Source organism: Gymnoscopelus microlampas, assembly GCF_963454915.1.
Source record: "Gymnoscopelus microlampas genome assembly, chromosome: 4".
NCBI lineage: Eukaryota > Metazoa > Chordata > Actinopteri > Myctophiformes > Myctophidae > Gymnoscopelus > Gymnoscopelus microlampas.
Window position 1 is genome coordinate 33,679,451 of NC_139941.1, and position 13,269 is coordinate 33,692,719.

Genomic DNA, 13,269 nt, shown 5'->3' on the forward strand with positions numbered 1-13,269 from the left:
ATGAGAAAACAAGTGTATTGGCTATTATTACGTCCATATACATACAATACAATTCATATACAAGTCATGTAGATTAATCTGTCCTGCTCCACTTCATTGATGCACATGCACTGCAGCCATCATGAAATGGCACTGTATTATTCCCAATTCTGTGAAGTAACCTACTGTATATTTTGATCTCTCTGAAACTGTTAACGGTTTCTTAATTTAACATTTAACGCACACATGTTTTAAGTCTACGTACATTTATTATCAGTAGGCCTACACAAAATAAATAATAATAATGAAATAATAGGCATAATAATAATAATTGCGTGCCAATTTCAAATAGCCTATCCTTTAAAGAAAAATATTTTGCCTTACATGTTTTATTATAGCCTGCTGTATTTTACTTGTATAAACATTTTATTCTTATTATTTGCCATGACAATGCATTTTTCTCAAACGAAATGAACAATTGTGAATTACTGAATTAAGTTAAACTGCAGCATTAATTGAGAATCTATGTTTTGTTAAATTAATTGTTCTGTATTCTTATTAAAACTTAATTTAGCAATCTTCTTTTCTTTCTTCTTCTTTTGTGTATATTTTGTGTATGTAGGCCTAAAGTTTATTTCAATGAATGCACACGATAGGATATAGGCTTGGTAACGTAGACATTGCGTGAGTTTAGTTGCCAAGTTTTAGTCACTGCCACTGGTTAAGTTTAACGTATTATTTCGGCTACCTTTATGATTAGTGTAGTAACATTTTCAAACCATAATCAAAAGGAAATCGTGCAGCTTTACAGTAGGCTATTTTCAGTGCGGGCTGCAAGCTGCCAGACCCAACAACTGATTAGGCCTATGTAAGAAATCCGGAGAAATTGCCATCATGCCATGCACAAAACTTTGAGAACCAGAGAATGGTCTAGAGTCTGTAGGCTACTTTTACGTTATTGAACTGTGGTGGAAAGTAACTAAGTATATGTAATCCCGTAGGCTACTTAAGTACAAATGTGAGGTATTTTTTTTACTTTACTGGAGTATGTCCAGTTTTCAAGAATTTTACTTTACGCTTTGCTACGCCTTGTTAGCTTGTAGATCTGGTATTTTCAAAGAATTTTATTTGGAAACATAGTGCATAATGAGTAGGCTGCTATACTTTTACTTTTAGTATTAAGTTAAGTGTATTTAGATGCCAATACTTTTGTACTTTTACTCAAGTACATTTTGAATACTGATACTTTAACTTGTATTTATAGATTGTGGTATTGCTACTTTTACTTAAGTACAACATGTGAGTACTTCTTTCACCACTGGGGCCTGACCAACTTTTTGATAATATAAAATGCCATGAATACATTTCTAAGTCTATCCGCTAGATGGCACCATAGTCATTGCACAAACGTCAATCAGTGTTGCCGTGTCGGCTTATTATAAGCGACTTTGGGCTTCTTTTTCTGTAAACTTGCTTGTACAAATTGGTAGTTGCGGGTTGCGGTTTTTGGGGCTTGTTTCTCTAAAGTTTAGTTGCTTATTTGGCTTGCTTCCAAATGTTTTAATCATTATTCAAACCAGTGGTTCTCAAATATTTTCATGAAAATGTTTTGTGCCCAGGGGGGAGCATTTTTATTGTTAGAATGTTTAAAAAAAATATTCCAAATATTCCACATTTTATTGCAAGAGTTTTTGAAAATAGCCGATCTACAAGAGCTTGTAGATCGGCTATTTTCAAAGAGCCGCCGTTTAAAAGTATTCATGTGGCCTGGCGGCCTGTAGTCGCTTCTTTTGGGCTTGTTTTCCTAGACATGGTTCCTTATTCCTCTCACAAAACCTGGCAACACTATCGTCAATGACGTCATATTCATGGGACAAAAACATATCCCCACGGAAAAATAAAGCGAAATCTCTGATAGACGTTCGTGTCTAGACCTAGATATATCATATCACTGTCCAATGCGGTCTCTACGGTTCATGTAGCGCTATCGAGGATGGCGATGATCTCCGTCAACTACATTCTACTGTGCGGACAGCTGCTGCTGCTGCTGACGGTGCTGCTTCTACAATGTCTGGAGGGAATCCACTCTCAGAACTCAAGCACAACATCGGACCCACCGCCAGCCCCCCCGCAGCCTGCTGCCTCTGGACAGACAGGGACGGTGGTCCCGTTCAGCGAGCAGCCTGGACAGGACAACATCACGTTGTATCACGGCAGCAACAACAACAACAACGATGGAGGACACGATGATAACGTCAGCGAGCAGTATGAATACAGACCCCCGTCTCCTGTCGTCCTCTGCAGTTATTTGTAAGTATTAAACCTTGTGTGTTAGCATTATCAGTTAGCCCTGCTATACCTCAGTGGTTCTCAACCTTTTCAGGCCACGACCCCCCCCCCCCCAAATAATCATATTTGATCTGGGGACCCCCCCCATCCTGATAAGTTATCAGGATGATCACCAGTGATACGAACTTGGACCATAGCGTTAGGGAAGGGGGTCTCTAACGCTATGGACCAGAGCTAAAGGCATTCATAGAGTTAATAAACATAAGAAGGCATTTATTTTGACTCTGTTCCATAGATAAACATTTTTAAAGTAGCAGATCTACAAGGTCACAACACCTCGCGTTGCGAGGTGTTGTGAGCTGTAGATTGTCTATTTTCAAAATATTTGCCCGTTATATTATTTGACATTTTGGACAATGTTTTACCAGTTTTCATAGTATAGTTTGTTGATTATTTTTTGATGCAGTAATGGTCTTTTTCTTTCTTTATTTCTGAAAAGTCCTTAAATTGTCACTTCACTGTCATCTGGGGACCCCCCCCCCCTAGGTTGAGAACCACTGCTACCTGGCTGCTATGTATCTAACTACTATGTATAAAACATTCAGTAATTCAAATTTCTTCATCTATGATCAATCGATGGTGTCTTCTGAAGACCTGAGGAGTTTGTTCTCTGCCAAGACCCCGTGGATCATGCAGGCAACAACAGCGCCTATCTGGAGCTGGGCCACGGCTGTGTTGGGGTAAATCATTTAATCATTATTTATAAGTTATAAACGTTATAGTAATAGTAGTAATAGTAGAATGAATTTTCCCCATGTCTGAGACGATTTTATGGGGAACGAGTCATGTTTTAGAGTGCAATGTATTTTCCATCGTATAGAATGTTACTGTAAATTAACAGTGTACTCAAAACCACCTTGAAAGTCGTCATTCATTACACATGTCACCTCTTGTCACTGTGTTTAGTGGGGAGGTCAAACTCAGAAAGAAGTGAACCACACACCAGTTATCTGCACTGCCCTGGATAACATTGAGTGCGCTGGACCCAGAGAGTTCCTCAGAGGGAATGTGCCCTGCATCAAGTAAGTGACATCATGCTGGGTACACAAAGGGCTTCATGTATGATGGTGTGCAATGCTGAATGGGGGTGTTATGAGAATACTAGTCTAGCATTAACCCATTAAGACCTGAGGCAGCGTCTAAAAAAAATCTAAATCCAAACAATTTTTCGGAAAAAAATATAAAAAAATAATTTTCACGATTTTTCAAAAATAGCAGATCTACAAGTTCATAGCGCGGCACTCGGTGCCGCGCTATGAGCTTGTATATCTGCTATTTTTGAATAGCCCAAAGAAATCTAAAGTGACCAGGTCTTAATGGGTTAAAGTAGGGCTGGGTGATATTACTTCATATCAATATCATAATTCTTTCAAACTTTTGCCTCGATATTACGTTTAATGAAAAGTTATACAAATGTTTTTGAAAATAGTCGATCTGCAAGCTCACAACACGTCTCATCGCTTGTAGATCTGCTGTTTTTACAAATTTTATAAAGCACGATGTATAATACAGGATTAAGTGGTTACTTAAACAAATCAATTTGGTCGATAATAAAAAAGGACATTTTGTGTCAATTCGTTGATATACAGCAGGGCTAGTCAACTTAAGATGGCTCAGGGGCCACTCAGCAAAATACCAAAAGTCCAAGGGGCCGCAAGCAAAAAAATGACGGTCCTATTTTGGATTTTTCGATTTTGTAACACACACTACACATTGTTATTGATAATAAAATGTACATTTTGACATCTTTTCACTGTACCTGTTTATTTTGTGTGTATGTCCAGTGGCATCAGTTCAGCAAAAGCTAAGGTAGGACAAGGTTAGGGTTGCCAACTCCCAGAGATTGAAATAAGGGACACCTATCCTGGGCGCGCGGCAAAAATTGGGGGTCAAACCCCCCCAAAAAAACGAAATGCATAGAAAACTATGCATTATACCTGTAACAATTGACGCACCTGTATGTATGTATGTCTGTCTGTTTGTTTTTGAAAAAAAATGTAGCAACCCATATAAACTGCTCAAAAAAAGTTCGGAAACTTAACTTCGGCCAATTATATCTCCCCTTTAATAATACCAATTGGTATTGTGTTTTATATCATTTTTATCGTTGATTAGTCACCTTTACAAGGAGGTACAGCTTGTAAGGATCGGGCATTCGTGGAATGAGCAACACAGCTAAACGTGTGGGTAGCGCCTCCAAAAAATGTGCCAAAATCACCCAATATGCTTCTGTTGGTAATCGCTCTTGTTTTGAGCAACCTGCCAGCACACACCTGCTGAGAGGTGTGTGCCCGTAGTCACAGGTGTGTGACTGCCTCACAGGTGAGTGACTGGCACCTGAACATGGGTTCTGCAACTTTGTTGAGTTGGAGTGTGTATGCTCCAAGCAGCAACACTGCCCCCATGGAAAGATGCCACGTTTGTCCCTTCAGGATAAGGCCCGTGCAATAGGGCAAGTGAAGCTGATGTTCTGTTACGCAGATTACGCATTATTTGATGTCAGCCCTGGTACCATTTGCAGGCAGGTGTGTGCCAGTCACAGGTGTGACTGGCACCTTGGGTTGTTGTCTTCCTTGTTGACTTCACCAGTCTCACAGAACTTGGTCCTAAGTTTGCAAATGGTACCTGGGCTGACACCAAATAATGCTGTCACTCTGATTCACTTGCCCTATTGCACAGGCCTCATCCTGAAGGGACAAACGTGGCATCTTTCCATGGGGGCAGTGTTTCTGCTTGGAGCATACACACTCCAACTTAACAAAGTTGCAAAACCCATGTTCAGGTGCCAGTCACTCACCTGTGAGGCAGTCACACACCTGTGACCACTGGCACACACCTCTCAGCAGGTGTGTGCTGGCAGGTTGCTCAAAACAAGAGCGATTACCAACAGAAGCATATTGGGTGATTTTGGCACATTTTTTGGAGGCGTTACCCACACGTTTAGCTGTGTTGCTCATTCCAAGAATGCACAATCCTTACAAGCTGTACCTCCTTGTAAAGGTGACTAATCAACAATAAAAATGATATAAAACACAACACCAATTGGTTTTATTAAAGTGGAGATATAATTGACCGAAGTTAAGTTTCCGAACTTTTTTTGAGCAGTTTATTTGAACGGAAATGCATATTTTTATCCTGTGCAAATTTAAAAAAAAAATGGTTTGACCATGAGGGGCCGCCAAGACGCTGCGTTGGGGCCGCATGCGGCCCGCGGGCCGCGGGTTGAGTAGCGCTGAATACAGTATAAGAAAGCGAAACTTGCTTCTCGATTATTCGATTAACCTACATGCTTTTGTGAGCACCCCAGACAGTTTTAAAGTTGCTTGATTCAGTATTTAGCTATTTGATATTCATTTTATCAGACACGCCCCCTTCCTATACAAACCCATTGTAACTTTAAACTCCATTTTAACATCGTTGCTCACCAGGAGACTTTCATGGAAGCAACACTCTCCACTTTACCAGATGGATTAAAGAGACAAGATGTATTTCTTGAAACTAGAGAAAATAAAATACACTTAAAGCGTCTGTAAGATTTGGACCCCCTTCCTTGACTATTACGAGAGCTTACAGGCACCTCTTAACGAGGAGGCCTAAGTGGATCGAGCACTAGGCGAGACAGCAGGGTTCCCCTTTCCCTCCTTCCCTTCCCTCTCTCCTTTCTTTTCTCTTTCTTTCTTTTGTTCAACACATTTTTGAGACATTATTATTATTATTTCAACAGTATATATATATTTTACATGTCTTGTTACAGATTTGTATCTTTAAAACAAAACCAATAAAAAAACTGTTAAACTCCATATTAACCATGTTAGACCCATTGAAAATACACGTCCTTGGTTCTGGTGACAGATGATGGCCGCGTTTCTCAATAAGGAACGTCTTAGGGGGTTTAGAAGGGTCGGAAGGCTCCCCCAAGAAGCCTGCCTTAACTAATTGAGAGCCATTAACGTGTTTCATGTGTTTTAGCGCTATGGTGTTGAGTGCCATTAACGTGTTTCACGTGTTTTTGAAAAAAATTGAAAAAACCCCAAGATATCATCATCTGAAGATTTTCAGCTCCATCCACTCCTTGTTTAACTTATAACTTAAAAAGGCTGTATCTCGCTTCCTAAGCACTTTTTTTTTACTTTGAAAAAAAAAATTGTAATGGCCAGAAATAGATAATAATAATTTGGGCACTCAATGAGTTAAGTTATGGGTGTTTACCAAACACGCTCTTAGTGCATAATAACCACAGCGCCATCAAAAGAATAACTGCTGCTGGTAACTGTGACTGCACAGTTAGGGCAGGCAAGGCTGACATCACTCAGCAGCTGCGGCTAGCCCCGCCCCCGGTCGGTGGGGTCGACATCTCCCTTCACTCGGAGGTTCACTAGTAGTAGCCTGCTAGTTGGTGCTCTTTCAGCAGTGTTTCGCCAAATGGGAATGAATTGTTGTATGAAAACTGTTCCACGGCTTCTCACCATCGACGAGTTGAGAATAAAGGGGATAAAATGGACAATGGACTAACTTTGGACAACGGACTAACTTTTCACCGCATTCCAATGGAAGCCAGCCAGGTCTCCCGACGTAACAAAGAGACGATGCATGGCGTGCTTGTCTGACAGCCCAGATGACAGAAAAAGACGTGGAAGAAACACGCAAGATAGCACACCTCAGGATCCATGTAGAGAGGGTTATAGGCACTATACGCAACAAGTACCTTATAGCATAAACCAGGAGTGGGCGAGGACATGACAATCCTTGACAAAGTTGTCTGAGCGTGCTGTGATCTGACTAACTTGTGCACCAGTGTGATTCTGAAACTATTTTTAGCGGCGCTAGCCCTCTATACCTGGCTTTTGCGTCAACGTTCTGATTGGTCAGACACGTCAACAAAGTGATTGGTCAAGCTTCACGTGACACGTGGCTATAAACACATTATAAACACTTATTGATGACAAAATGTATCAAAGGCGCCGCTACCTTCACACAGGTGTGATTTTTAATAGTACCTTCTGCATAGTAAAAGCAGACATGAGGTTATGCTCTGTAGATATATCTGTTCCCTTTTTTATGTACATAGTAACCTGTACATGTTTTCAAATAAAATACATAGTCTATCTACATAAAATGATGATATGCAAATAGAACCGCATTGTTTCACATGGCTAAAATGCATATGCCATTCTATCATTATGCCGTGCTTTCATTCAATGCAAATATAACCGAATCCTGATGATGATGGCTCAGGTCACCAGTTGCCTCACCTGTTAATGATCACATTATAATATGGATGGGCATGGGACCATTTTACTCCTCTTTGAGCCTAATGAGGTTCCTTTTTTATACACACAGTAACCTGTAAATGTACCTTGTTTTCAAAGAAAAGACACCTTCATGTGACGTTGACTTACAGTGGTTACTTTGTAGATTTTCATTATTATTACAAAACATACAGTAACCACTTCAGCCCATACATTTCGGCCATTTGAAAATAGCCGATCTACAAGCATTGTGAGCTTGTAGATCTGCTATTTTCAAATTATTATACATTTTATACATTTGAAAGTTTGTTTTTGCAGTTGGCTTTTAACATTGTTGATGTAATTCTTTGGATGTGCCGCTGTGTGTACAAGCTATATAGTAGTGTACCCTGTTGGATGGGTCTGTAGACTGGTAGTGACCCAACCAACGTGGTGAATCTTGGCCACGCCCCCCAAATCACTCCCCCACCCAAGCGAACTTTGCCAGCCCTATACCCTTGTTTTCATTTTTTTGTTTTTACTCTATGACTTCCTCTTTCTATATCAAAGAACAAGGCATGACACTATGTGCTGTCTTGTGTTGGGGTGTTGTTGATGTTGTTTTGTGCTGTGTATGTTAAATACAAACTTTAATGAATAAATTGAACCTGCAGGGAAATGAGGTGCCGAATGCAATCATAATACTATTGCAGGTAGAATCCACACTTCTCGTTCTCCCCTGCTGTTCTAATGTCCCTTTAATTTGCTGTATGTGCAACAGGTCTATTCATTTAACTTTCCAACAACAGGGGATTTATGGTGGTGGTGAACTCTTCAATATATTACAGAATGTATTGAAACAATGTACCAGTGCCATCTAGTTAGTTAACGGGCTAAACGTCACATAGCAACATGCCACAAATATAAAACATATATCCATCTATCTATCTATACACTGTGAATATATAATATATATTCGCTAAGAAGGGTGTTAAGAGCGCTCCAGGTGCTCTTTAAGCACTTAGGCTAAGAAGTCCAAAGCCAGTTAAGAAGCTCTTAGCACAGTGCTCTTAACTCTTTTTAACTGCCATAGTAATCACGTAATAGTGTGCCACTGCGGCAAAAAAAAAACGGCCCCTTACAATGGGTTTATACAGGAACGGGGCGTGTCTGATAAAATGAATATCAAATATCTAAATACTGAATCAAGCAACTTAAAAACTGTGTGGGGTGCTGCTCACAAAAGCCAGAGTAGACCCAAACATATTTGAAAGTGAAATATCCCTTCACCTCTGTTATTGGTTCTACTTCTAAATACTGTATGTGTTTCAATATATTTTTGGTTAATTGCCCAGGCCTACGTTAAAGTTTCTCTATTAATTTCACTGTGCTGAAGAGTTATGGAGAGACTTCAGAATTTGAATGGGACTGTAACTTGACATGGTATTTGTGTTTACAGTATACATAGAAAGGTGCAGCCAGCTACAAATTAAAATAAATAATGCAAATGTATGAACAGCTATATGAGAGTTCAAGGAGACACAAACGCCTATAGCTTTTCACAGCTGCTGGGTAGCACAAATGGATTCATGAAGAAGAGAAAATACTGACACTGCTTTTGTGTTCCCATGTGTGATTTCTTTACTCTTTTTAAATTGCATTATTTGTTGCTGTGAGCGCAGCAAGAATTAATGCAATGAAAAGAAAATCACACTTGGGAACACACAGACTGAGTGCGGTATATTCTCTGCTATGATCCGCTACAGTATGTACCCTATGATGTAACAGCTTATGGTTTCTATTGCTTCTTTGGCTGTCTGATTCCTCTCTTTAGCATTGCATTGGGAGTGATAAACCAGTGCTTAGGAACGGAATGAATAATAAATAAAAAATGCAAATGTTCAGGCACCCCAGTGACTCAGTTAGTGTGTTTACCACATAATTGTTGTTTTGTTCCCAGTGTAGCATGCTGTCCCCTCTAAATGCTCATTTCCTGTCTTTACTTGTGCTGTTAATTGATGCAATACAAAAAATACAATATTGTTGTGTTTTCAAATTATAGTCTAGTTAAGTGTTTCCCCCCTTCTCCCCCAAACCAATAAGCTTGAGTATTTAGTATTTATACTAAATAAATAAAATAATGTCATTTCATCCACTGGGATTCATTTGGAATTAAATACTGTTGAAAGTACGTGGTTGACGTTATTTGACCACTAGATGGCACTATTCCCAAAGATATAGACAATCACTGCTGCCATTTCTCTGCATTCAGTACAGCATATGCACCAGCAGTTTTCTTGGAATTTAGCATTTGCCCTGGGTGAGAGGGTTTATGAAAGGACAGAGAGGGTGGTCTCCCTATGGCAGCCGACCAATCAGCACAAGTTAAAAGTGCCACAAGTATCTCAAATTACCTCGCTGTTTAAGGATTGTCATCATGTCTAACATGGATGAACCTCGGCTGCAGATAGTTGCTGCTGTTTTTCTCAATTTGTTTTGAAGAATTTACTGTTGAGGAGACACAGGAGAGAGAACCAAAACACAGACCTGAAAATATTTGCCGTTTATGCTTCACAGAATGGCTGTGTACCAAAAAATGTGAGTCATGCCAGCAGTGCCTGCCATGCTCTGAGACAGCTCGCTGACTGTTGGAAAAAATGTTGATCACATGCCATTTACTTGTTGTCTTTGTAAATAAATAAGGCTAGTTGAAAAACAAATTATCACATGCATGGCATTCGTTGTTTCCCTCGATATCTAACCTGCGGCTTGGTTTCTTTACTGAGTCGGACAATAGAAAGGTGAGAGGGAGGCAGTGTGGGACTGGCACAGGAGGGAGACTGTAGATTTGAACTAGGCCAGCACTGCAGGATGGTGTAGCAAGTAGCAATTTGAGCTGATTTGAGCTCTTCGTCTATTCCCTTTTCCCCTTCCACAGTTGTCAGGATCATTCAGTTCATAGCACATATTGAACAAATCAGCACTGAGTAAACAAACTAATTTACCCAATAAACAGACTGGGGATCTTAATTAATATTCTCACTTGTGAGTCTTGTGACTCATGCATAACTAGCATGAAACTGTGAGTGGGAAGTAGTGAGAAAGGCAGAAGTTATTAGTCATGTTTGACTGTATATCTTGGTCATTCTGTTGAGCCGATAACCTCTGGGCACAGCGTTCCAAAACTGAAGATCCAGTGGCTTTGGCTATTTACTGTTGCACTACTGCAGTTAGGTTGCTTAATTTGCAGTGTCTTTTGAGGCAGAATATTTTTTCTAAAAGAAAAGATATCTCAGGCAGCTTACTATACAAACTATTCTGGAGCTGTACAGAATGTCAGGTCTACAAATCCAGTTGCAATATTTAGCATAACTCTTGTAATATGATGTTTTTGTTGATATTATCCTATTTAGACCTGGAACCCCTAGACGTAACTATACCTTTCAGTATATAGCAACATGCATGTTTTTTTAAGGTCTAAATGGGTTATGCAGGGACTGGTCTTTTTAAAGCCTTATCAGGTTATTGATTACCTTGACTGGTCTTATCAATTCATCTTTGTCTATATGATATATATTGTTGTGTCTGTCTGAAAACCACATTTCCCTTACTTCAGTTTTGAGCTGAAATAAGATTGATTGAGCTGAAGTATACTCAAACCGCCCCTTACATTTTGGTTTGTTTGTGTGTATTGTAGATACACAGGGCACTATTTCATCACAACCCTGCTCTATTCCTTCTTCTTGGGCTGCTTCGGAGTCGACCGCTTCTGCCTGGGACACACGGGTACGGCTGTGGGCAAGTTGCTGACCCTGGGAGGGCTGGGCATCTGGTGGTTCGTCGACCTCATACTGCTCATCACCGGTGGGCTGATGCCTAGCGACTACAGCAACTGGTGTACCTACTACTGAGGCCGAAACATAGCCACAGGCAAAGGACTGGTCACTATCAATCTTCCTTTGACAACTAGGGGTGGTGTTCAGTCATGTACTATGGCAGACCAAGAGTTTTCACACCAGCTGATATCACTAATTAATTCCCCCCCCCCCCCCCCCCCCCCCCCCTTTGAAGGCATGCTCATTAGTGAATTCAGCAATTGTGTTTGTGTACAATGAAAGCCTACATACTCTTTACCCTCCATGACACAAAATCTGACTCTACAACAAGTGTCTTGTTGTTTCCTGGCAATATCACAGCTACGCGTATGTCCTCTGTAGGCTGATTGGATGGTCTGGGGTTTTAATGTGTGTGTATCAAGAGCTACTGAGCAGTGAGCATGTCCATAGATTGTTAAGCAGTATGGGACACTGACCTGTTAGCACCAGTATGCTACATTGACTTGACCTTACTCTATACTTACATTTAAAGTATAAATAGCGAATGTTGTACTTTATCATTGGTCAAATAGGTTCGAGCAGTAACAAACAAACAAAAAACAACTACATACTACTGTAAACGCTTACTGATTAGGCAGCACACCAAGCAAGTACAAACATGGTACACCATGATACAGTACATAGTAATGACACATCTAGGAAATTACCTGAATCTTTAGTAATATCATACTGTAAAGAGCAAATTATTTACCCGAAGGCCCACAAAACCAATTAAAAGCTCCTGGTATAATTATAAAAAACATAGTACTGTTTTTCTAAGGACCTGAAAAGTTGTTAAATAACAAGGCAGGATTTGGAATTGAAGATTTTTATTTTACATATCACTCTGATGCGTTAAACCAGAGCATTTTTTACAGTGATTGAGAAAATACCAGTTGGATGTCTTACTGAAGGACGATTCAACAGGACATAGTGATGATTGAATGTGGAACCGTTCTGTAACAGAACAGTCTGTCCAGCCACTAGGGCATAATGCCATCAGTCATGCTTTAGGATGGATTTCACATTCTCACAAAATTCCATTGTGATTTATCAAACCCATAGAACATTATGTACAAATAGTGAAGGTATTACAGGTTTTTCAGACAAATCCACCCAGTGTTTTCAGTTCCCTGTAATAAGCGATCCAACTAGAATCAACTTACTGAGAGGGACAATAACTAATTAGATGAGACCACAACTGCCAATATGTAAGTGGCGGGCCCATGTTCTTGGCAAGTGATAGAATGCAGATGATGTCATCCTTACAACACAAATTCAGTTTAGTTTATTGTCTCTACCTGCAAACTATACCATTACATACTGTTGTTACATCAGAAGTGTAGTGGACACCCAATGGAGGAGGTTCTATGTGCCAGATGCAGCAGGGGGGATAGTCCTCCATTTTGCAGGCATGGAGTTGCAACCTTGTGCTCGTAAAATGTTGTACATAAATATTGATCTACCCCAAATGCTGATTTGGATAGTGTTTTGTATTCTTTTAAGTTTAATGTATTCAACTGTTAATTATTTGTATTTCTTATTTTCTTTTGCCTAATGTTAATGTGTGAAACATTCTGTTAAGAAAAACAAAAACATTGTCAATATTTTTAAGTTATTTGATCTCCAATGTTTTTTTTGTTGTTGTAAGAGTACATTCTGTTAAGAGCAAAAAAAAGTAGCTCTACACTAAGACTGTATTTTTACTTGTGCGGTGGAGAAAAGGAATGGAGACAATCTTACCTTGTATTTATCAGTTTTCACAGCTCAATAAAACATGTCTCAGAAAAACGCTTGCTGGAAGTGGTTATTGGTATGGTACAATCATGTTTATATCT

General features: G+C 39.7%; 1 protein-coding gene across 1 annotated transcript; it reads left to right on the plus strand.

Annotated features, from left to right (window-relative positions):
* The first annotated feature begins 1,859 nt into the window (after positions 1–1,859).
* tm2d2 (TM2 domain containing 2) lies at positions 1,860–13,224 on the plus strand. Its single transcript, XM_084055801.1, has 4 exons — positions 1,860–2,289; positions 2,921–3,008; positions 3,235–3,350; positions 11,254–13,224. Exons 1-4 carry the CDS (start codon positions 1,973–1,975, stop codon positions 11,465–11,467), a joined length of 735 nt encoding a protein of 244 aa, XP_083911927.1. The 5' UTR covers positions 1,860–1,972; the 3' UTR covers positions 11,468–13,224.
* Positions 13,225–13,269: the final 45 nt, after the last annotated feature.